The 25,512-nt window shown below is 35.0% G+C and overlaps 1 protein-coding gene across 1 annotated transcript; it reads right to left on the minus strand.

The window, feature by feature from the left end:
• LOC129221621 (sulfotransferase ssu-1-like) lies at positions 1–25,350 on the minus strand. The gene is made up of 2 exons (XM_054856144.1): positions 24,923–25,350; positions 1–2,271 (listed from the first exon to the last, which is right to left on the minus strand). Exon 2 carries the CDS (start codon positions 2,243–2,245, stop codon positions 1,286–1,288), a length of 960 nt encoding a protein of 319 aa, XP_054712119.1. The 5' UTR covers positions 2,246–2,271; positions 24,923–25,350; the 3' UTR covers positions 1–1,285.
• Between the last annotated feature and the right edge of the window lie 162 nt (positions 25,351–25,512).

Below are 25,512 nucleotides of genomic sequence, written 5' to 3' on the forward strand. Positions count from 1 at the left end.
ATAAGAATTATGAAGAAAAAATATAATAACAAAGCAAAATATTTTCATGTAGACAGGTTATGCATTAATGCAGGAAAAACAAATCTAAAGCAAGATTAAAAGAAAAAGATTTCAGTATAAAATTTTCAATTAGAATAGATAAAAAGAAAAAAAAAGGAGAAATTTCAGGTGATAATTTTCGCGAGCATGTTACAGAAACTGCATTAAATCTGTCAATTTCACTTTTTTTTTTTTTTGCTTTTCAGCCGAACAGAGCAAAAATAGGATACAAAATGTGAATGGAACAAAATGATAGTTTCTAAAAAAATAATTTGTATGAAGAAACTCGTTCGCGATCTATTTTTAGCAGAAAGACAAGAGCAAACGATCACAAGCTATCGGAATTTTTTGAATATTATTCACTCTTGAGCCATAGTGGCACCCGTAAATTAAATGTTTGGGATGGAAGAAATTCTCAATTATGCGAACAGCAAAATGCAAGCATGTACACATACCTACATGTAATCTTAAAGAGATTTTATCCTTTCGAAAAAATTGCAATACTGACTACCAATTCACAGAATAAAAGAAAGCTTTTGGGAGGTCACAGGGACCTCTTCCGATCTCCTATCGGGGCATCCTTGATTGTGCAATGCATCGGAAAGGAGAGAATACTTTTTTGGGTGTTCCTGAACAAAAGTAAGTTTATGTCGTGGCTCGTTATATCTTTTGACTGCCTTAAAAAAAAAAAAAAAAAAAAAAAAAAAAAAAAAAAAAAAAAAACAACAAAACCGTTGAGTTTTTATGAAATTTAAAATTAGGAAAGAAAAAATCTGGACGATATAATATCGTAGTATCGATATCTTCTATCAAAAACATGAGAGTAAAATGTTTAAATGTATTTTATTTATCGAGGAGGTTATATACCCGTAGATGCAAGCCATTGTGATCCCAATTAAATTTTTCTTTTTCGGAGACCTGATTAAAGTGTTAAATTTACGGGAAACTCTAAAACGTTACATTTTGTAACACCTTTTTACAAGAAGCAATATTTCAATTTAGTAATAATGAAGGCAAGTACAACTTCGAATCATTTATTTTAAAATAAATAAATAAAAGTGAAGAAAAAGAAAACAAACTGTAATCTTTTTTTATACACAACTACACAAATGGATATAAATTAAGAAAGAAAATCTTAACTATGATCGTACCGCACTGAAAATGCACCATAACGATTGTTCCAATGACGCTGGAGCAGTAAATTACCACACAGATATGGAATATATAGTATAGAAAAAGTGTTCGATTACGCAATCAAATACCAGTCTTGAATTTCAGTTCCTTTTGTTCTTTCTACAAATTTCGAAACGAATCTTTCTGTTTGTTCGGAAGAAAAATGATTCTTCCAATCACCTACGATTCCCTTGCGAATAAATTCTAACGATGGCGGATTTTCTGGAAGCTTCAGAGATTTCAAATATTCCTGCTGATATTTTTCGGCCTCTGTGATTTCCCCCGTTTTCGAATCCGATGTAATGAACGAACTTGGTGTCAGTTCATACAAGTGGGACATATTCTTCTTCATATAGTCAAATCCACTAAATTGCAAGATGTTGTTTAAAACAGCGTTGTCCTTCTCAATCGCATCAATGTACTCGGGACCAAGAAACTTGGCTAGATCCAGCACGATTTTCTTCGTGTCTTTTTTCATATCTTCATACTTAGCAAAAAACACTTGAGGATCATTCCGATGGGGATACAAGGACAGTAGGTGGTCGTAATAATCGTTGTACTCCACTTCTCCAGCCATGAATAGTTCGAAAAAATCGTCAAACGTTGCATCCCAAAATCCAAATTTTAATATATTTCTCGTGTGGTAAAATAAGGAAACGCAGCAGTCTCTTGGATCGCGCACCACAAATATGTATTTTGCATCGGGGGAATACGGCATTAGGTTATAAGGTAGGTGCGTTTTCATTGCTCCTGGTCTGGGCATGTTGTCAATGCCTTCTTTTCCTAACTTGTCAATGAAAGGTGATGCCCTAAAAAAATCTTTGGGGTCTTCCAATTCCCGGCCTTTCCGGAAAATGTGCAACGCAATGACTTGCATCCATGTTGTGCCGCACTTCGGATACGTTACAATGAAGACGTCATCTGAAGTTGGTTTGTAGTTCATGGCTTCCATAAAACATTTTGGTGAGAAGAAGGCGGGGTTCCTAACTCCATTGATGATTTGGTACATTGGTCTCTTCTTCACATCTGCCATCTTGTTCTGCGACGTTGTAATATTTCCTGGAAAGAAAATAGATCTATACCTAGAGGAAACAGAATAACATTATACGATAAAGTGAGGTGTTAAGTATTAAAAGCAGTTCAATCTATGAATTGCAAGTTACTTTCCTTCGTAATTTGATACTCCTTGGTCGATATTATTACACTACAAAGCGATCTGGAACAAATCCCTCTCAGTCAGAATAAAACGAAATTTTATAAACGTAATGACGACGTTGATATTAGAAAGTGATTTCAAAATGAAAGCAAAATTATCATTTCTTGCAGGGAAACTCTGAAATGAATGTAGGTTTAATTACCCTGTTGAGTAGGCTTGACAGATTTCTGAAATGTTCGACCGGGACACCGGAATGCCACCTTAATGTTCAGAGAACCATGTTTCGTATACGATAACAGTCCACAACGCCACTCGAGCTATGGGTGTGGTGTGCCATTGAAAAGCGAAGGATTTCTTAGGACTTTCACACTGTCGCCTCCACTTGATGAAGTACCGTAAAACCGTACAACTTTAGACCAGTGTTGCAACTTTAGACCATTGAAGGAATCTGGTTGTATATGCGCCATGTAGTGGTCGTTGAAGCAAAGCTAAAGTCTTTTTTAAAAAAAATCAGTAGGTTCGCAAGCGTTGTCCAGCGAAGTTCATGTTGTGTTTACCCCAAGCTCCAGTGTTATCATTCTCGTGTCAACATTCATTTGTGTTGGGAGGCTTTTTTAAGTTTTTGCTTTAGCTCTCAAAGTCCCTTTCGAAACCTATATTTGCCGATTGAATTCTCCGAAGGTAAGTTTATTACTTTATTACTTAGATATCTAAGATGATTTAGCCTTATCGGCGAATCCATCGGCGTTTCAAAGTAAACAAAATATGGGAATACGAGTTGCAACTTTAGATCACCCATTTTTACTATCGTTTGTCAATATTTTGTGAACAATTTTGTATTGTTCACAAAAACTTGATTTTTGTTTTTTATTGTGTCGAGCAGTATTTTAGTTTTCGGGTTTTCTTTAGTTTTAGACACGAATCCAGGGAAAAGAAAGAAGATAGGCGGCAGTCTTTACCTCAACTATTCGCCTGAACTCATGGAAAAGGTGATCCGAGAAATCAGGATCAACCAAATTTCAACAAGGAAGGCAAAAACGGGTAAATTTTGGTTTTGGGCTCATTTCTCCGATGTCATTTGGTACCAATATATATATATACATTGCATCAACGGATAAAGCCTTACAATTGGGACAAAATTTGTATCTAGCCCCTGTAAAAAAATTATAGACAAAAATGCCCTTGTAAAAAAAAAAAAAGATCCAGGAGTAGGTATACCTACTACTTGCTTTTCATACTATCTAACGTTCATATAAATATATCTGAATAAAATATTGTATTTTTCATAATTTATTTTGTTTAAGAGAACCTGAAATTGACTCAAAAGTATTAAAAAAAATTTATACATCGGAAAAAGTAAGTTATTTTTTTAAACATTTTTGCAGTGTATGAGATTCGAACAGAACGATCTGTGAATTGTAACTTTAGACCAGAGCGGTTTAGCGGTGCATATCAAGGAAAATATGAGGTGGTCTAAAGTTATCACCACCATGTGCAAACTTTATACCACTATACAAAAAATTCCCCCTCCCTTTGTATGTAATTTAGAATTTTTTTCGAAGCGTTACTCTACAGCTAAGATGTATGGTAGTGTGCGGTTAAATTCTGAACCTTTTCTGGCAAAGAATAATGAAAGTATGAAGAAAAATACACACAAAGTGGTCTAAAATTGTACGGTTTTACAGTATTATTGAGTTCGACGCGATTTGACTAGAACCAAGTGGATCCAGATCGTCTTTAGCGAAGAATCTAACTGTCTGTTTTAACCAGTTGGATGGTACGATGAAGACAACTCTGACTTTTGGATTCAGACCAGAAGCCGAGAAATCCCTGATCCATTGACCCTAGAGGTATTGTTTCACTTATAAGACTTTGTGACCACGAGCATATTTAACGTCCCCCAGTAACCATTAATGAAGACGGTGGATCTTTGACCGGGTTGGGATCGACCCCGAGACCCTTCAGTTACTAGTCCGATGCCTTACCGATCAGGCTTCCATGGCCCACAACACCATGACAGCATAATGGTTAGTTTCATGCTTCAGTCACGTGTGTTGGCACTCATGGTGGGGCTTTCGGGCACCATTTTTAGCAGGGCAATGCTCGGTCACACACAGCAAGGGTGTCAGGGGACTTCCTCTTTCACATTATCACCTTCTGTGATCCGCGTGGTGCCCTGATTTGTTCGCAAATCGAGCATAGCTGAGACGAGGCCTTCGAGATAGGAAGGCCATCCAACTAGCAAATGACGTCATCGTTTGTCGATCCACAATGATATTGGGAAGTGAGCACTTCGATTAATATTTTGGTTAAATAAAACTATTTGGTTTATTTATTATTGACTTCTGTTATTTTAGTAGCATTACAAGTTCTACTTTTTCATTTGAAAACATAAAAAGGAACCGATAATCATACATTAAAAAATACACTGAGCTTAATTCATAGTATTTGACATAAAAACATTTATAAGTATCACAAAGTATTCAAATAACTAAACACGATTTTATTTTACAATCATGTTAAAACAAAGTGATAAATAAACACAGTTTTATTTTTCATTGGAAATTGTTTTTTAACTAATTGCATTTTAACTACTCGTATATTGTATTGAAACATTAAGTCTTAAGAAGTATTCAAATAAATAAATGAACTTTCATTTTACAATTACATCAAAACAAAAAATAATATTACTATTGTATTTGAATAAGAATTAAATGAAATTTTAAAAAATAAATAAACATTTTTACTTGAGAAAACGGGAAACATGACTGCAATATGTTTCAAAGACATAACATCAAATTAAAGTACATAATACCATATTATTAATGTTAACTTAGCTGAGCAAATTTATGTTTTTCAAAAGACGTGAATGCTTGGGTGCCATCCCCCAAAGTAGACGGTGCCCTACCCCCTTCAATTATGAAAACTTCAAAAAAAAAAAAAAAAAAAACCCCAAAACATCTCATCTCTCTTAAAATTTCAAGGGCACAGTTATTTATAACTATAGCCGTTGAAAAGCTATCATTACTATGAGACTATGATTGCGACCCCCCCCCCCCCTTCGGTGGGCACTCTCGAAAAATTACACAGGAATTCAACTTGAAAAACGTTAATTAAATAATGTATAATACAACATCATGAATACTGTATGTTGTACATCCAAAAAATGTATTCAATATCTAAACAGCCTTTTTTTTGGAATTCGGCTACTTTTCCATTTTCAGCTTTTTCTGCTGCTAATGATTCTTGTGTGTGGGGGGTGGGGGGCTTTAATAGTTCATCATTTTAGGCTTTTGAAAAATTATTTTAAAAAGCATTAATTGATGACAAAGTAACCTTTTTCAAAAAACTTTTCATAGAATGACCATTTTAACAACTTTCTTTAATACTTAAAACCTCATATATGTTAAATTTAGATCAACATTTTGCTGAGTATGCTCTTTTAGGAAATCAATGTGACAGTTTTGTGACAGGGGGAAGGGAGGGGATAACAAGAAGTGTGACATCACGCGTTGTTTATAACAATATGCTCATGTTGAACAGCGTTACATGTAACAAGGAGGAGGGGGGGGGGGGGAATTTGTTCAAAAGTTTGCATAATACTTTATAGACAGCCCCTTAATTCAATTTATGTTACAGTTTCAGAGTTCCTGAAAGCTTATTAACAGAAAACCCAAAGAGTTCAAAAAATATGTAGTTCAAGATATTTTGCCCTTTTTAAGCATAAACAAACAAGCACAGAGCATTTGGCAAAAACACGTTGTGTAGCCACTGCTCAAAACTAATCTTTCGCAAGCCCAGAAATTATGAATACCGTTAACTTAACCACAATGTGTGCATAAATATCATAAAACTTAAAGACAACAGTGAAAAAAAACCGTATATATATTTTTTAATTTACGCACAGAACCAGCTTGTTTGAATAACATTGCAGGGGCGTAGTTGGGGGGGAAATGTTTGAGTATCGGACCCACGACCTCCGGCGTTCAAATCTAATCTTCTATCTCAGAACTACGGAAGCCCATCAAGGAATGTTTTTGATCAAAATAACACATGCTAGCGTATGAAACAATTTAATCGAAACGGAAAATATAAGATTAGTTCAGTTAAAAGCCTGTTTCAATAAACTTGTTTACATATTAACTGAATATCAACACCAAGTTACGTTGCTTCTGATAGCAACAAGTATATTTGCAGAAAATTTTGACATATGTATATTGTCAGCTTGGAAAATCCATTTCGAATAAATGCGTGTACAAAGTTGAAAAAATAAAGAAATAAAAAGTTGCAAGTTAACCGTTTCAAATATTAAAGCAGTATACTAAAATTATAAATTACAGACAAAGATATCAGAAAGGAAACTGACAATTGTTCGTGTAATGGAGGAAAACTTAAGTAATCTTAACTGCATAAAATGTAAATTTGTTTATCTGAGAAAAGTACTTACCTCCGAACTTTAAAATTTATTCCATGAGACGCCCAGCTTTTTTCTTCACATGCAGGTTGTTCGGAAGCGGAAATCGCTGACTTAAATTCACTCAGCAGACAATTATATTATATATATATATTTTAATTGCCTCTACATTCCGGTACGTGGAAAGGATGAGATAAATCCAACAGTATTGTATTCAAAAATGTGCAGCCGAAGTTAATATTTCCTATTTCATCTATTTCAACCAGACCAAGAAGCACTATTGTTTGACTGGTAGACTGCATTGCTTTCAAAGTTTCGCGCCAAGTTCAAAGATCGACTACTGGTGGCGTAACGAAGCGGGGGGGAGGGGAGTTGTCTGGCCTGTTATCACGTGGGTCTCGGCTGAGATCACTTGAGACGGTAAATTGAACAGTGTATGAGTTTGATCGAATTAGTGGTGCTATAACAGTAACTGTGGTGCGAGATGACGTATGGCATCGTGCGATTCTGTTATGCCTCAATGCTAGACTGAATAGCCTCGTACATTCACGCTAGAGGTGGCTCAATAGCAGGGATGCCCACCTGAGGGGGGGGGGGGGGTCATGGCTCAGACTGCGCCATTGAAATTTTTTGGGAGTTTTGAGGGGTATTATTTTCATTTGGGGGGGGGGGGCTCTTGCTTTTGGGAGGGTCCACGATAATGAGGGGGTGCGCCCTTGCCCTTAGGGGATAGGAGGTGGGCATCCCCGCTCAATAGGGTACTTAAACCTAAATTCATTTGGGATTCTTCCAGTAATAAATACAGTCGGATCCCGACTTACGCGAGGGATGCGTTCCAAGACTCCTCGCGTAAGTTGAAATTTCGCGTTGTAGAAAAGTGTTGTGTGAATGATTTTTTCTTAACATACCCAATCATTTTAGACATTTTTAAGCTGTTTTAGGCCATTTTTTAACTATATATTACCGTTTTTACCGTATTTTTAAAAAATCCGCATCAACATAAAATACTGTTACGATGCAGAAAATCAATGATCAATGGGAGAGAGAGATAAAAATAAAACAGTACGCTACGTAAAGTATGTAGTAATAATAAAGCACTCTATTGTAAGAGTACTTACTATACAGTAGATACAATAAGTTACATTTATAACTTAAACATTGAAGATGATGATTTATGCTGCGCATACTGATCGTTATTCTAATATATTTTTGAGTACAGTAGCTTCGCAAATACTTTTATAACATTTACATCTATGGTAGCACCCCTCTTTCAGGGTCCTGGACTTATCGCAAATTTTCGCTTTTTGTTTCGGTCTTCAAACTTTAGATGAAACAGCGTGCCTTGGTGCCACAATATTTCATTACCTTTCATATTTAGAATAAATAAATAAAAAATGAGGAGTGGTGATAGATACAAATCAATAAAGCTATGTTTAAAGTGCAATGGTTAGTAGTCAATGAAAAAGCCGAAACTTAGCATCACGATTCCTTTCCAAATATTTTCGTGTTGAGAGCGAGAAATTCGCTTTAGCTCTAAAATTCGTTGCTCCTGAAAATATCCATTTCGCGTAAGTAGGATCGCGTTGTAGCGGGAGTCAACTGTAGTCATTTTGATTTCATTTTGTGATCGCGTATGTAATATTTCGTTTCATTCCGATTTTTCGTTATTGGTGCGTCGATTTTTTCGCTACAGAGTGTCATTGGACAATGCTGCAAATTTAAAAGAGAAAGCAAAAATTAAATAGTACCTCAAAGGTTATTCAAACGAAAATAAATTCCTTTGGAGAAGTTAAGTGGGCACAGAGGGAATTGATAAATAAATAAATACTTTTATGCAGAGAAATAACTGGAGAATATTTGTGCTATAATTACGTTGTTTTTCCCGAGTTGGAGAGGGAATCGTTTTTTGTCTTTCCTGTATTTTTTTTAAAATAGCGGAAAAAAAAAAAAAAAACCTTGGTTGATTTGTTCTTGATACTCAATCAGGGTTGCCAGGTTTGGCTAATATTAGCCATTTTGACCATTTTTGATGAATCTTTGCTAGAAAAACTTCAAAAGCATTAGCCAAACCGATCTTCATTTCAATTAAAATTCATTATGCAAACATGGTTAATACTAAGAATTGTAAAGAATATTAATGCAATTACTTAAACAATAGCCCAGCTATTTTTGATACGCAATTCAGATATTTTCATGTGCCCCATACATCCCGGAGAATGAAAACAAATAAATTTATATTTCCCTTAATTTTAATACTAAAAATACGATACCAGTATAAATGGATAGTCTTATGCCGGAGTGAACCATCGTCCGTAAAGTTTGTCATTGAGAAGGTTTGAAGTTAGATTAATGTCGAAAAATACACATAAAACACATTTGTATTTTTTAAGCTAGGAAAGCAGAACCTAGTAACACTTGACATGTTTATATTTAATCAATGTAAGACAGAAAGCAACATTTGTAAATTAGAAACTTAAAAATAAAATAATAATAACCTAGTTCACTCTGGCATAAGACCATCCAAATGACTGCCTCGAAAAATTCTAAATTTTTTGATCGAAGGGGGAGGGGGGGGGGGGGCAACGGAAGCCGTATCTGGTGCCGCCCGCCTTGTCTAGTGGTCAGATAGACCGGGATCTGAAGAGGGTTGAGCATGCATGGAAAGGCTGACGCAATATTATTTCTGATTATTGTTACAGGCACGATGGTGATTATGAAACCACATGTCGTCGCCCCCCTGGGTGGTCGACAACCCCGGGGGAGGGGGGAAAGCAGTGGGGGGAGCCGTTTGCTAAAACACTCATAACTCGCGAACTATTTGAGATAAAACACTGAAAAAAGTGGCAATCGACGCAACAAAACAAGGGCTTTGCAAAATGATTATGGACCTATCTTTGTTGGTTTCTGAGTAAAATTCCATTTTTCGCAAACAAGCAAAAATTTTGTATAAAATGCGCAAAAGAAACTTTTTTTGACCAAAATAAATTCCAAAAGAAAATTGTTTGATTTTTTTTTCAAATAAAGTCCTACAAATCATTATTCAGTTTGTCAAAACTATTTAAGTACTGTTAACGCGTTGAAACGACATGTGGTTTCATAATCACCATCGTGCCTGTAACAATAATCAGAAATAATATTGCGTCAGACTTTCCATGCATGCTCAACCCCCTTCAGATCCTGGACTAAGAGGAGTCTGACTGCGATGGGGTGACCCCGGGTTCGAATCCCTGCTTGAACATGGACGTACTTTCTCTCTCCTGTTCTTGTTCTTCCTTAGTGTGAATGTGTTGTTATGCTGTGAATGGTTGCCTACCCTATAAATGGGTCCTTATAGAATGTGCGTACTGTGGAAGTCGGACTTCACACCAAATTAAGGTGCAGTTGGAAAAATGAAGCAGCGCACCCCAATTGCCAACCTAACCGGCACAAGACTACAAAACAGCCGTATCTGGTGTAGTAAAAATAGCAGGCAATTATTGGCTGCTCAAGGAAGAAAAAAAAAAAAAACCTTCTATAACTACAATGAGTAATCAGTTATCAGTTTTTAAGTCGACTAACATTATTAGTAGAGTTAAAAATACTACTTAGTACTCTAACACAGAGTACGTTCTGTACACAAAACTATCTAAATTTTAAAAAAAGTATTTTTGAAAGTCGGTTATATTTTTTGACTAGCGGTACCCGCCCGGCTTTGCCCGTAGTAGAAAATTAAAAGGTCATTTGGTTCGCCTGCATATTTACAAATAATGGATGATGAATTTCTCGCCTATTTGCTATGTTAATATGCTCGCCAATGTTTAGGTAATTTGCTCATCCACGTTATGGTAATTTACTCGGCCATGTTATGATAATTTGCTCGATAAAATGTTCTTAAAATTGGAATAGAAAAAACAAAAAACAAAATCGAATTTTTAAAAAATCGCTTCGAGGTGCTCACTCCTATGCTACGAACTAACTTTGCCGAATTTCATGAAAATCGGCCCAACGGTCTAGGCGCTATGCGCTTAATAGACATCCAGATATCCAGAGATCCTGATATCGTGAGATCCAGACATATAAACTTCAGCTTTATAATTAATAAAGATCAAGCAATAATGATAAAACCATTAATGTTTAGTTTTCCCCCTTGAAAGTTATGTAGGAAAACGTTGAGTATCCAAACATAAAGGTAAATTTTTAATTGTTATAAAATTAATTTTAAATTGGGCACTTATATTAAGGCGGGTGTTCCAAATAAGTCCATGTAGACCAACAAAGCCCTTTGTTCTTTGGAGATTAGCAAAAATTCGCTAGATTGTGATTTTATTTTCATTGGAAAGTTTAACTGATTAAAACGCGTTATCAACAAGCAGTTTGTTTTCAACAGACAGCAGTGTAGCAACAGTTATTACAAAAAAGTCTTAAGAAACATTACCCGATCTTATTTTACAGTGGATTTTGTTTCTTCATGGTTCACTGGTATTTCACTAGATTTTTTTTTTTTTGTGTAACTTAAAATTTATGTAGTTGACGGATTCAAAAAGAAAAATGTCGCTGTGTACCATCATTTTTGTTATGTAAGTTGATAACCAAGAAACGTAGATTGTAGCCGAATAAGGTCATTGTCACGAGTACTCGATAGTTTCTGAATTGTTTGTTGGCAGCACAGAGATTCCTATAAAAATGGCGCTGCTGTACTGACTCGTGACTTTTCGAATGTTCGTCTGCCGTCGATGTTGAGTTTTAAAATATGCCGTCTTTTTACACATTTTTTAATGTACATATGCTCCAGTTTCTAATTAAAGTTCTAACACGTGTAGAATGTTGAACTGTCGTTTTTTCGAATTGAATTAGAAACTTGCTCTTCCAAATGACCAACGTATTTTGCTGATGAGTTGAACATTAATTTGGTGCTTCAAACATGTTTCTTTAGATTGTTGGAAAAAGTTGAAAACTCGAACTATTTGGATTATCGAAAATTTGGATACGTCCGCTGTTTTTATTATCGAAAATTGGATTCTTGGAAAAATTGAACTCTTGGACAATTTGGACTATTGTGCAATTGGATACCTAAGCAAATTTGGATATTGAACCTTCTCAGAGAGGGGTAAGTAAAAATACCCACTTTTACGTTGTTTGATATTTGAAATTATTTTTCGCAATACATTATGGACTAAAAGTGTTGAAAGCGATACGAACACCATATTGAGCACTAGTTACACGCATTTGTAGTAAAATAGAAGAAAAACTTAATAATACAAGCACAACTATTGAGGAATTTGAGCATTGGAAAATTCAGTTAGACGAAAAAACTACTTTTGAAAGATTTAAACGAACAAATTTTGCCTTTAACAGATGAAAAAGATATTGAGAGTGAAATTTTCGGATGTACAGCATATAGTGATAAAATGCGTTCATTAAAATTAAAAGTTGATCAAAAAATGTTAAAATTCAACAACGATATTCTGACATCTGGTAGTCAAAACGTTTCGGGGTTTGAAAGTTTAAATTTAACCAAACGCTATTTGGTGGTTCGGCTGCAAATACAGTAAGCGGGTTTGTGTTAACAGCGGAAAACTATAAGATTGCGATTGAAATTCTTCAATCTCGTTTCGGAAGACGCATTCAGATTTAGTCCACGCTCATTTGAACAATTTGTTAAATATTCAATGTGTAAAAAATTCTAGGGATTTATATGCATTACGTGCTTTTAATGACAAATGTATTGTTGATATTAAAAGTCTTAGCTTAATGTAGCTGCTGATACTTATAGTATACTATGGCCTTTAATCTTGAAAGTTCTTTCATCTGATTTAACCCTCAGATTTACGCGAGAACAATCTCAGAAGACAAATTTGAGCGTTCAAAGCTTAATGGAATTTATTAGAGTAGAAATTGAGACTCAGGAACAAGTGTACTCAATACAACAAGCGGGAATCCAATATCCCTAAGGTCAAAATATTCTAAATTTGGAAAATAATAAATTTGCCTTTGATAAATTGAAGAATTTTTCTAAAAATCCATTTCAAAAAAGAAAAATATTACAAACACTTCTTCTGCAGTTGAACTCTTCATTCTTCTCGATAAATGTTTCGTTCAAATTCAGAACATGTTAGGGAAAGTTGCTGCTATTTAACGGTTGACGAAAATGGGGCAATTTTGAAACGTACCGGAAGGTGTTATATTTGCTTGCAATTATTTCATAGAATGACAGACTGCCCTAACAGTGATAAATCCTGCACGTTTTTTACAGGGCCTGATTAACGCACGGTCCGGCGGGTCCGCGAACCTGGGCACCACAAATTTAGGGGCACTAAAATAGCCTAAATTAACTTCCTTCCTTCCTTTTTTTTCTGTTAAAGTGAACGTTCCTTTTCAGCTTTGAAAAGAATCAAAAATCGTTTGAGAAGCTGCGTTTCTCAGGATAATTTACAGGCGTTTTTCCTATTGACCATTGAAAATTCTGTGACATCAAAATTAGATTTCGATGATGTGATCGACACATTTGCCTCTGTTAAAGCCAGAAAGAAGCCTAATGTCAGACTTAGTTTTTTTTTTTTTGCTATTTTTGCAGTTTTAAATTGTTTTTTAATTCATTTTGACCTTAAGGTAAGGCAATTTTAACTATAATTAGTATGGTGACCGTCAAGTGTTCGGTATTCAAATCCCAAGTTTCTGAAGTAATGTGTAGGTTTCTAGTGTAATAGGTTTCTAGTATAAAACATTGACTTTGAAATTGTGCTGATTTTCTCATGGGGGGGGGGCGCAAATTTTTACTCAGGACCTGGGCACCAGTTTGTCTTGATCGGGCCGTAGTTTTGTACAAAGAAACACAATGTCGCTTTATGTTATAGGAAAGAATATCTTAAGGATAAAGTATGTGCTAATTCTAATAAAGTTGAAAACTTTGTTTCAAATAGTGTCCTAGAGGGACATAAATAGACTTTTACTTCAAACTGCACGTTTGGAATTAGGGGGGTAAGGATACCGATCAAGTTTTACGTTGTCTTCTTGACACGGATAGTGAGAAGACTTATCCTGAAAGATATTTCTAGATCCTTGAGGTTACATATATTAGGAAAAGAAGAGTTGTTAATTTATACATTTGGGTCGAAAATTCCTCGTCGTCGCGTTTGTCCTCAAATACAAATACAAAAGTGACGACCAGCAACAGGCTCTGGGCCCAGCTAGACTGGTCCTAGTCAATTTACAATCCCCAGTGAAGATCAATGGCCCTCTTAAAACTGTCTACTCCCTTGCTCATTACCACCTCTTCCGGTAAGCTGTTCCAAGGTTCCACTACCCTGCTAAAATAATAATTTTTCCTAATATCCATGTTAGCCTGAGATTTAAATAGCTTAAAACAATGACCCCTTGTCCTGTTTTCAGTGCTAAACTTCAGCCCCGTAACATCTTTCATTCTAATAAATTTAAACAACTGAATCATGTCCCCTCGGTCTCTTCTTTGCTCAAGAAAGTCAAAAGGAATTGGGTTGTACGGAATTTAAAATTTAGGCTCTTGGGATTGACGAAATTACTCATGCTACTTTAGAGTCACCCCTGCAGAGGTACATTGGCATTATTAAGACTCCGGTGTCCTCATTAAATCACTGAAGGATCGGGTGGATGATATGATCCTGGTCTGCATATGCTGCACATGTGTGCATGCGATGTGCATAGGAATGACCATGAGGTCATGCCCCCCCCCCCTTAACCGTCGAAAGTAGTATTCGTCCACATTATGTTCATGCTGCGAATAAAATATAAAGGGTTTCAGCTGTCTTTTCAGTTCATTAAAGTTCTTTGAAAATAAATTTTTGAAAATTCTTCCTTCATTTCTCATGAAATTAATTTGAAACGTTTATGCCTATTATCAGACCTATTCCTGACCGATTTTAATTGACACCCAAACATTTAAAAAAAAATTTCGTCCCTAAAACCGTAGGTTCGTTCGGGGAGGGGGGAGGTAAAGGGGGAATGGGGTGGTTCAAAAAAAAAACCTTTTTTCAGATAGTCCAGGACACCCCCTACAGTCCCACCCCTACATACCCACCTTCTTCAGATTAAACTTTGATGTATAATACACACCTTTTTACATTTAATCAGAGATTACTTTTCTTGTATGATTTAATACTTTTAATGATGTCAGATAACATTAAGACGACATAGAGCCGCTATATAGATAGGCCGACGCATCAGCTTAAGTTTAGCCATTTTGGATCGGATTTTTCATTGTTGCACTCCCAGGGTTACCACAGCAAAGTTTCGGATTTCGCCAAATTTGCCAAAAATAATATTTTATTTAATAAACAATTCACGTGCCTCTAATAATTGCTCAGTAAACAATCACCAAACGCGATAATTCGCCAGAAAAGACAACCACTTAAACACGCGCTCCGATCCAAAATGGCTAATCTTAAACTGATGCGTCGGCTCGTATATATATATATATATATATATACAGTGAAACCTCCCTTAACGGACACTCCCGAATAACGGACACTCCGAATAACGGACAGTTATTTCACAAAAAATTTCCCTTGCGATCGTGGCACTTCCGTTTTTTTTTTTTTCTTTTCACAGAATATCTTAGTAACTGCTTGCATTACAAAGCTTTTCATTCTCCACAACTGATATCCCCCCCCCTACGTCATTTCCTTATCACTGTTTCTTGGAATTAAAAGGGTGGGAATGGGCAGAGGCAGCGATTGGGGCTTAAAAAAGTTGGGGGGCAGAAAAAAAAGGTACTTTTGACATGGTACTTTTTGCGGGCAGCAAAAAATGAAAAAGAAAATAAAAGTCATGATTTTGTAACGGCTAGTTTTGAGGGTATTGAAGCAGATAAGTGAAAACTGATGTCAGTCTAACATTTAACGTACGTTTTTCTTAAGATTTTAATGAATTTTATACACAATAACTATTCAAAAGTTACGATAAAAAAGAGGAAATTGGGCGCTTTTTCTAACTGGGGCTCTCAAGAGATGCAATTGAGCAGACCGGCGTCGGTAGTAGTCGACTTTATGGCGCCGTGGTTTCGTTGAGTTGTTTAATTTTTAGACATGAAAAAGATTTGCCCATTCAAGGTCATATTGCCAACTGTCAATCATGCATCATGCAATAGTGATACTCGAGATAAAATAAATAAATTAACCATAAAAAGTGTGTGTGGGGGGAGGGGGGGGGGGTTGCTCCGCCGAATCGCCGCCGTTGGTAATGCAAAAAAGCGATGTCAAACTGTTTTAACTGTTTACTTTAATTGATTAAATGCTTTTTAAGACAAGTGTGTGCTGTCAGTATACCTTTATTAAGAAAAACAGATTAATTACACTTGACTTAAAATGTAGTAAACCTTTCGCAATTGTTTCGATTGTGTTCTAAAAAGGGGAACAACAGCCCATTTTGAAAAAGGTAAATTAAGTAGTTCCTCCTAATAGCGGACACCTCCCAATAACGGACAAAACTTCTAGTCCCTTGACTGTCCGCTATTGGGAGGTTTCACTGTATATATATATATATATATATAGGGGCCTTAGGACGACACAGGTAGAGTATTGTTGGTGTAGAACTTCCTAGTCTTTCAAAAAATTGTATATTGCAACCTGCATCAAACTGACGTTGAAATGAATGAGGTGTTCCCATCCACCCCATAGTCACTGGGAAAAAAGAAAACACGCTCGGGTAATAGGAGATACGATTTCATTCGCTAACAAACAGACATAAGTCAATTTTTTCATTCCGAGTTACTCTCAGAGTGAGTACAGCCTTGGACAAAATGCACAAAATTTTATTTCCCAATTCATCTAGAAGAAAGGGGTGGATCTAAAATTAATGAATTGAAATTCTGTTAATTTTTACCCGAACTGAATCTACTTGTTTTTCATTTTAATTCTTCGATATTTGTATTTATTTATGGTATTGTAACTTTGTAAAGAGGTTTCGAAAAATTATTGTTCTTCGTAATGCAACTAATGTTTCAAATTTTAATGAAAATTGAATCCGAATTTCTCTGAATTTTATAAAAACAATATGAAAGAAAAATTATTTTGGTTAAAGTTTTTGTTTAATAAAAAGGATTTTTTTTCCATGTTTTAAAGACCAATTTTTGCTCTTTTAAACACATAGATTTCTTTTAATACATCAAATGTTTCACGTATATAGATTTTGTTTGGATTCCAATTACGCGTATAAAAGTATAAAAGCATTTATACTAGATTACTCTTCAAATCATCTTACAGTAAATCAACTCATAAATTGGGTGCTTTGTTTTGGAAATATAATTTATTATACATTGTGTATTGGATAAAAATATTCGAGGATAATAAGTTTTCCGAAAATTGCTCATCCTTGCCAATACTGTCAAGTCTTCCATGTTACTTCCTGCTACTCACAGGAAAACATTTAATACCGTTTATCGCATGATATGCTCGATTCTACGCATTACCTAAAGTTCACAAGCCACAGATTCCTCTCTGTCCTATTGTTTTCAACACTGATACTGCTTCTTACAAACTAGCTAAATTTTTGGTATCTGTTTTTTCACTTCTTCCTGCCAGCAATTCTTTTACCGTCAGAAACTCTTTAAGAGTTTGTTGACAAGCTTCGTAGTTTCCAGTTGGACAATTTTTTCCGTCTGACCGAGGGCCTCTCGATGAGAAATTCCTTAAGTCCAATTTACATGCACTACTTCGAACTTAAATTATTTAGCATTTTACTATTTGGTTTTTATGTCATGTATGTGGATGATAGTTTTATTCATTTGGACTCGTCTCTCCGTGACCTAGATCATCTGTTATCTGTTCTTAACTATGTAGACCCACATATCCAATTTATTGAGGAAGTGGAATCTGACAATCATCTTTCTTTCTTAGATGTTTGGGATCACTTTACTTCAGTTCCAAACGTCATTTTCCAGGATGATTTTGCCATGGGGCAAAACTGGTAAGTAACAATTTAAAAACCTTTATCCTGCCATTAGACTTAAATTGCCATGGGATTAAGTTTTTTTTTTCTCTAAACTCACACGCTGGTTCAGAAATGGAAAATGAGAATGGGGTTAGCAGTTTGCCTTGGCCCGGAAACAGCACCGATCTACACTAAACAATTATCGGATTACTGCTGTTAAATGTTTATTTCATAAGTTTTGCAGAATTTCACATACATTCATTGTTAATAGGTCGACCAAAACTTCGCACATAATTACATGGTTGTGAAAATGCGAGGGTGATGCAATTTTTTTTACCAGCACTGTACTCCAGACAATTATTTTAAATCTGTCGTTTTACCCTTTTCTCCAAGAATCAGTCATCAAACCGGTAAAAGCCTGAAAAAGTTAAATTTTTCTGTCACATTTTCCCTAATTAATAAACTGAAATTTTCACCTTAAACACCCTGTTCAGGAATCTGATACATGTGGGATTTATAGTATTATTTCCTGTCAGTGTGGATTGGCATACATAGGACAGACTAGACGTGCTCTTAAATTCCGTATAAAAGAACATGAAACTTGATGTCAAAAACTAGGATTTTAAACGTTCCTTCATCGCCCAACATTGTTGGTCCTGCGACCATAACTTCGATTTTTCTTCTGCCAAAATTATCCGTGGTTGGTCTTCCACTTACGATTTAGATTTTTGAGAATCTTACTGCATCTGGAAAAATTCCACTTCATTAGTGAATGATTTGTCGAGCACGCCCACTTTCCCTACACACACACACACACACACACACACACACACACAAATATATATATATATATATATATATATATATATATATATATATATATATTTTTTTTTTTTTTTTTTTTTTTTTTTTTTTTTTTTTTTCCAGTGTACGACGTTTTTCCTAGGTACAGATATCCTTGCTGTTTTCTGTTGACGACACGTTTCCGGTTCCGGTCACGTTCCGTCTGTTTACTAGTTCAAGTCTTATTTTTTCTCGTTTACTTATCCGTTGTCGGGCTTGGTTGTTCCATCACTCTTTTCATGCACTGAAGAAGGGGTTTGATTTTATAACCCTGAAACAGCTGTTTTCAGAGTTTTTAAACTCTTTTCAAATGCTTTTATTTGTACACATATACACGTTGTCATATTTTTACTCTTAAGCAAGTTATAGCTTAGGGCCCCGCTTTGTGGGGGCCCCCCAACTTCTATGAAGTTTTGCAGTTTGTACCTTTAAATGAAAAAAGTAAAATAAAATAAAGGTTCAGTCTTACGTGCTTGAAAAAAATAAGAAAATTGTCAGGGCTTCCATTTTGTTGGGGGCCTCGAAACTCCTAAAACGTTTCTTGGTTTCTATTTTAAAATAAAAAACAAAAGAAAATGGAATAGAAATTAATTTTTAAGTCTTGAAAACGGGGGGGTACCGTCATCGTTGTATGAGGGAGAAGCGTCATCGCTCTTTATATGGGGGCTCCCTTGTATTTCTAGCTTTTACTGAACTTCTAAAATATACTCTCAATATAGTCCGGGAGCAATCTACAAATGTGGTCAACTATTTCCTCTCGAAAGTTCAGGGGTACCCACAGGGAGGGGGGGGGGGATTATGGCGCAAGTTGCGCCAACAGTTTTTTTTAAGGGGGGGGGGATTTTTTAAATGTATTTATTTTTAATTTGAATTATTTATTTCATTTTACTTTGCTTATTGAGCAATCACGATTGTTTATTGTTCTCATTTGACTGTTTTTGGCGTCTTTTGATTTTTCCCACCGCCATCCTCCGCACCATCACCGTCGACGGGCTTCTCACGATGCTGCTCCTATAGCGAAAGCCGTCTCCAGGTTACATCCATGTCCTATACACACGCGCATACATACACAATTACACGCACGCACACAAACACATACATACACCTACACACATACACCTACACACACACACCTACACACACACACCTACACACACACAAACGCACATACAAACACATACACACACGCATACATACACACAACTACTCACACATTCATGCCAGCAAACAGACACAAACACATATGCCTACACACACATACAAATACCTCCCCCCCCCACACACACATTCACACACACAACTACCCACACACTTATGCCAGCACACAGACACAAACACACATGCCTACACACATACACATAACAACTACGCAGAAACACGTACCCCCACACACAAACGCACACGCCTACATACACACACTCGTGATTGCGAAAAACATAATTTTAATTCAAGATGTCAAAACTCAAATTAATTTTTCTTTTTTTTTTTATATTTTATTTCATTTCTTTATTTAGTTAGTGTGTGTGTCTATCATTGGCTTAGCACAGAACTTTTTTAATAAAATAATAATAATATTAACAATAAATAAATAAAATTATTTTTAAAAAGTAAATAAAATGAAAAAAGATAACTTAAAAAAAAATAAATAATTTTTTTTTAGTAAATGAAATAAATGAAAGAGTTAAAAAGGAATAAATAAAAAATGGAAAGAGTGTTGAGAGTTTTTTTTTCGGGGGGAGGGGGATTCGCGCCTTTGAACTTGGGGGGGAGATTGACACTCCTGTGAACGATAATTGGTGAGACGCATCAGGGAATGGTATCAAAACGCCTCGTGAACGTCAGCTGCTCTGTAGAATGAGAAGAGGTAGCCTCTCTCGCATGCAGAAAAAAATTAAAAATGCAGTCATTTCCTAACAAAAAAACTTGTTAAATTATAGTTAACACAATATCTCGAAGGAAAAAAAAAAGACAGCCGACTTCACATGGATTGGTTCATCAGCTGGTAGTCGAATACTTGAAAAATAATAATATTTTCAGTGGTTTCCTCGCAGCTGAAAATTAACCTGATGATGCTTATATGCAACTGTGAATAAATATATACATAAGTCAGCCGGCTGTGCAGCGGAGGAAAGATCGTCAGCTGATACATTAAAAGTTATGACGCAGGAGTTAAGCGGGAGCACCTATCAACTATTAGAATGCATCAGCAGACGACTTTTACCTCGACTTATTGCCAGATGATTTTTTATTACTTCTTTCTACAAAAAAGGAAGTATTGTATTCGCGAAAAAATTTTCACTCAAAAATCGACCTTAATTTCCATTTTACTAACCCCCGAATGAATATTAAGATTTTTTTTTTTTTTTGACTCGACCAGACGTAGATAAGTGCCTAAGAACGTATAGACACGCGAAATATCCGTAATGACACGATTCCCGAGTTAATTAAAGAATTTCCTCGTGACGTCTGTATGTACGTATGTGCGAATGTATGTCGCTTATATCAAGAACGGTAAATCCTAGAAAGTTGAAATTTGGTACGTAGACTCCTAGTGGGTTCTAGTTGTGCACCTCCCCTTTTGGTTGCATTCGGGTAATTCTAAAGGGGGGAAATCATTGTTAATTTTGATGTAAAATCAAGTGGTGTAATAATTTGGCGGACACTTGGCGATATATCGCCATTTTATTTATTTATTTATTTATTTTTTAAATCTGTTTCAATTTGGCCACTGTTGGTGATATTTAGAGAGTAAACTATTGAATCACATTAAAATTGCCAATAATGGGGAAATGACACTAAATTGGAGTAAAAGGAAGTCATGTGATGCACACATCAGCTCGTTTTTTATTAGTTAAAGAAGTATATTAACAAACAACAATTAATGAGTTAATTTTGACATAATTTGCAATTTTAGCTAATTTCGAAAACATTGATCAGGTACTAGAAAGTCGATATTGATATACGGGAAAGTAGGCTCGTTTAGTTCTGAACAGAACTTATTGTTAAGATTATGAAAAAATATACACGAGGAAAAAAAAATAACTGAAGGACACTTTCCTCATTGTATTTATCAAGAATACAAAAAGTTCATGAAACTCTTGCCATTTCAAAAAAATAACTAAAACGCTGTCTAGAAATGATGTCACACTTTGAGTTGGTGAAATTGTGAGTTTGGGACAAGGGAGAGGGGGGTAACAAGAACTGTGATATAAACGCATTTTTATAACAAGATGCTTACACTGTTAAAATTTTTTCGGAAAATTTACGGTAATTGTTACTGGCATCCATGTTGCCAGTAACCATTACCGTAAAAATCAAATGTTACTGTAAAATTTTACGGTTTCCTCAGTAGGCCGCAGCAATCAATTGGAGCTGGGATCGCTTATTTTTCCGGTATAAATTACCGTAAAAATCAGCGATGCGTTAAGTCTGCCATTTTGCAGTAACAATTACCAGAAAATCTTCCTGAATTTTTAACAGTGTATGAAAAACTATGACATTTGACAAAGGATATGTTGCAACACTTTGTGACAAAGAGAGGGCGGAGAGGTGTCGAAAAAGTTTGGATAGCTCCTAAAGAACCAAAAATGTGTCAACTTAAACTTTTTGTATTCTTGATAAGTACAAGTCAACAAAGCATCTTAAAGTTTAATTTTTTCTTCATGTTAATTTTTTCGTAAGTTTAAAAATATACAATAAATATGTCCAAGGAAGTTTCTGCTAGATAAATTTGAAGAATATTTCTTCAAATTTAATTTTGTTCTAATAACTTAATACTGTCTGACCATCGATTACATGGAAAGGCTAATATCCAGTTTATAGGCGGAAATGGACGTATCTATTAGTTTGTAGGGATGTTAGTTGGATTGTTACAGATGTACACTTTTGCCTCCCTATTATTTAGCCTTAGTTTTGTAAAAATGAAAATTTACTCTCAGCAAAATTTTTTAAATCTAAAGTATATTCGATCTATATTCTCACGGCAAAAATTAATTGATTTATTTATTCACAACAAAGTTTAAAGCTTACTATTTTGCTTTTAGGTTCCTGAATAAAATGAAAATATTTTCTTTTCCTTTTGTTGTTTCCATGGTAACTATTTTTGTCTTCCCTTATTTATTTTAGAGAATGCAATAAATGAATAAGGCACTTGTGACATTATAAAACGCGTGCATCAAAATCCCATCTTTATTTTCCCTTCTCCCCTACTAGATTCATTCAGATGGAATCGTCTTTACTTGGCAGATTGCCAAATTACATACAATCCGTGGTCAAACAGTACTTACGTTAAAGATAGGATTAATTAGAATTTCGAAAAGATTGTTTCGAAATACCTGGACCTGATCGAGCTGATCGGTACAGAATGTCATCTTTCTTAGACCTCTTGTTGAACACCCACTAAATCATAACCAAATATTTAGTTATAAATAACACATAGATTCTCATCAATCTAACTTAGTTAATTAAAGGTATTCAAGAAAATTACATCATATAATTTAAAAACATAAAGTAAACCATTTCTCCTTCATTTAATAAAGAACTGAATGTCAGTCTTAAAATCTCAAAACATAAAATTTAGGTTACTATCTTGCTACATTAATTGATCAAACTTTTGTATTCATTACCTAACTCCCCTACACACAAAATATACAAGTATCTTAAATAACTTAAGGGGACCGTGGACCTTCCAAATAGCTCAAATCGGTCAAAAATATGATTTTTTTATTCCGTGGAAGTAACATTATATAAAGTGTGCTGAATCGTATGAAAAAACCTCTTGTTGGTCTGATGTTTTATCGCGAAGTTATATGCGTTTAAAAAAAAAAGTAAACAGAGCGTATTTTCCATTAAAATTGCTGTAAAACATGTAAAAAAAGTTGAAAAACTAAGTAAAACTAAGTGTCAAACATGTAAACTAAGTTTCAATAAATTCTTACATTGGTATTAATGTCAAATATTTAGTCATCGTGAAAATATCTTTCGGGAGGTATTAAAATGCGAAGAACATGAAATGTAGGTGAATTTAGACTTTAACGTCATTTAGTATCTCGGACCGGAAAATTCGATGCGACACAGATTGAAAAAAGCTCCATGCGACTTAATTTTTGTTCGATATGCTTCAAATTTCAGAATATGATACTTTGGTAGTAGGATAAAACTGGGTATGCATTAAGGTTTAAGAGAATTTTATGTTGCTTAAAAATATTAAAGTTTTGATTTTTTTGTAATATTCGCAACAAAAACTATTGCTTTACGCGAAAAAAAATACTGTGCAGTTAATAACGGACCAATCCTTAAATGGATACTCAAACTTCTTGGCAATTTTCTGTTCTTTGATAAAATGCAAATTGTTTGAGAAAAGAGCAAAAATTGAGTCGCATGGAGCATTTTAAAATTTTTATTTTAAATTTCAAAATTTTTAATTTTCATTAAATTTTTATATTGTTGCATTTTTTTTCTTAATATTTTGCATGCTGATAAACTTACTAACTTTTATGCCCAGTTGCATATTTCTAAATTAATAAACAAAAGAAAAAACTTTCAAGGTCCACGGTCCCCTTAAGAGGGCAAATGTTTATATAAATGAACTTTTACATTTCGTGTTAACATAAAAATCTATACGGCTAAAAGCATTCAACTGTTTTATTTATCTACTAATTCACAGCCAGGCCCATTTCGAATCTTTTCGGGGGGAAGGAGTATGAGGTGCATACTCAAGGGCGCCCATATGCAAAATTGTAAGGGGGGGGGGGGGGGGGCTCGCTCAAATATTTTCCCCATGGTTTAGCAGGATTTTACTCCCCCATGGAAACCGATTTCAGTACAGATTAGAGTTATGAAAGTTTGACATTTTTAATAAATTATTCATTAATGGCTGGAGAATAAATGTTTTTAAATTTTTTCAAAGAAAAAAGTACCAAAAGCAAGGAAGTTTTAATTTCAAGGGGGGGGGGGCTCGAGCCCTCCCTTGCCCCCCTATTGGGCGCCCTTGTGCATACTTAATAGAAATTTTATTGGAAAACAAAAAAAAAAACTTTTACGTAGTAAATTATTTTTTCCAAAGCCAATTGACACCCTTGATCCCCATACAGGACGGGCTTGTTCACAACAAGACTGATAACCACCTTGTAACTCAAAAAAGTTAAGCTTAATTGCAAGAAGTGCTGTTTGCAGAATTTTCCCCACTTTCATTTTACGAAGTAATATGTAGATCCACTTCAAAAAGATACAGCAGATGGCATCTGGATATAGCAACCAGATGCCTTACTTTTGCTACTAAGTTAAGAATCAAAACGTTCAGTACAGCAATAGATGAAACACAAAAACTGCAAATACATACATTTGCTGTTCTTACTCAACAATGAGGCTGAATTTAACGAAAAAAAAAAGCTGCTTGTTTGGAATTATTAACTCACCTCAGGAAATCACAATTCAAGAAGGAAAAAAACACAGTAATAAACCTAGTTCTGGACTGACCACTTCCACCGTCTAGCAGAGGAAACGTCGACACAAATTGAAACACGTGACCTGACAGTCACGACGTAATGATTTTTTTATTTTCATTTTACGACTGGATTACTGTTCGGATTGATCTTATGTACCCGCCGCAAAAACAACATTCTGTTAGGTTTTAGTTTTTCAACAGAAAACTTGCATTGGAGGGAGGATATTAACATTAAAAATTTTTTAGATTTAAAACTCGTCACGAGTGAAAAAAAACTTGAATATTTTTTAATTACGTCATCAAACTGAACATTAATTCTTACAATTGTGATTGTAAGAAACTTTCCGATAAAATGTTGCTTCGTCAAATATAACAGCAATTTTAAAATATTTTATATTAAAAAAAAATATTTTGACAAAGAAATTGTGCCTGTGACTGTCCCATGTCCATGAAACCCCATAGCACCAACAGCCTTGAAATTTATTTAGTTATTTCGGACCTCTGAGGTCTGCATCTCGAAACGGGGGGAGGGGGGTCCCCCCTTAAGTTTCGCAATTTTTT

Source organism: Uloborus diversus, chromosome 4 (genome assembly GCF_026930045.1).
Source record: "Uloborus diversus isolate 005 chromosome 4, Udiv.v.3.1, whole genome shotgun sequence".
NCBI lineage: Eukaryota > Metazoa > Arthropoda > Arachnida > Araneae > Uloboridae > Uloborus > Uloborus diversus.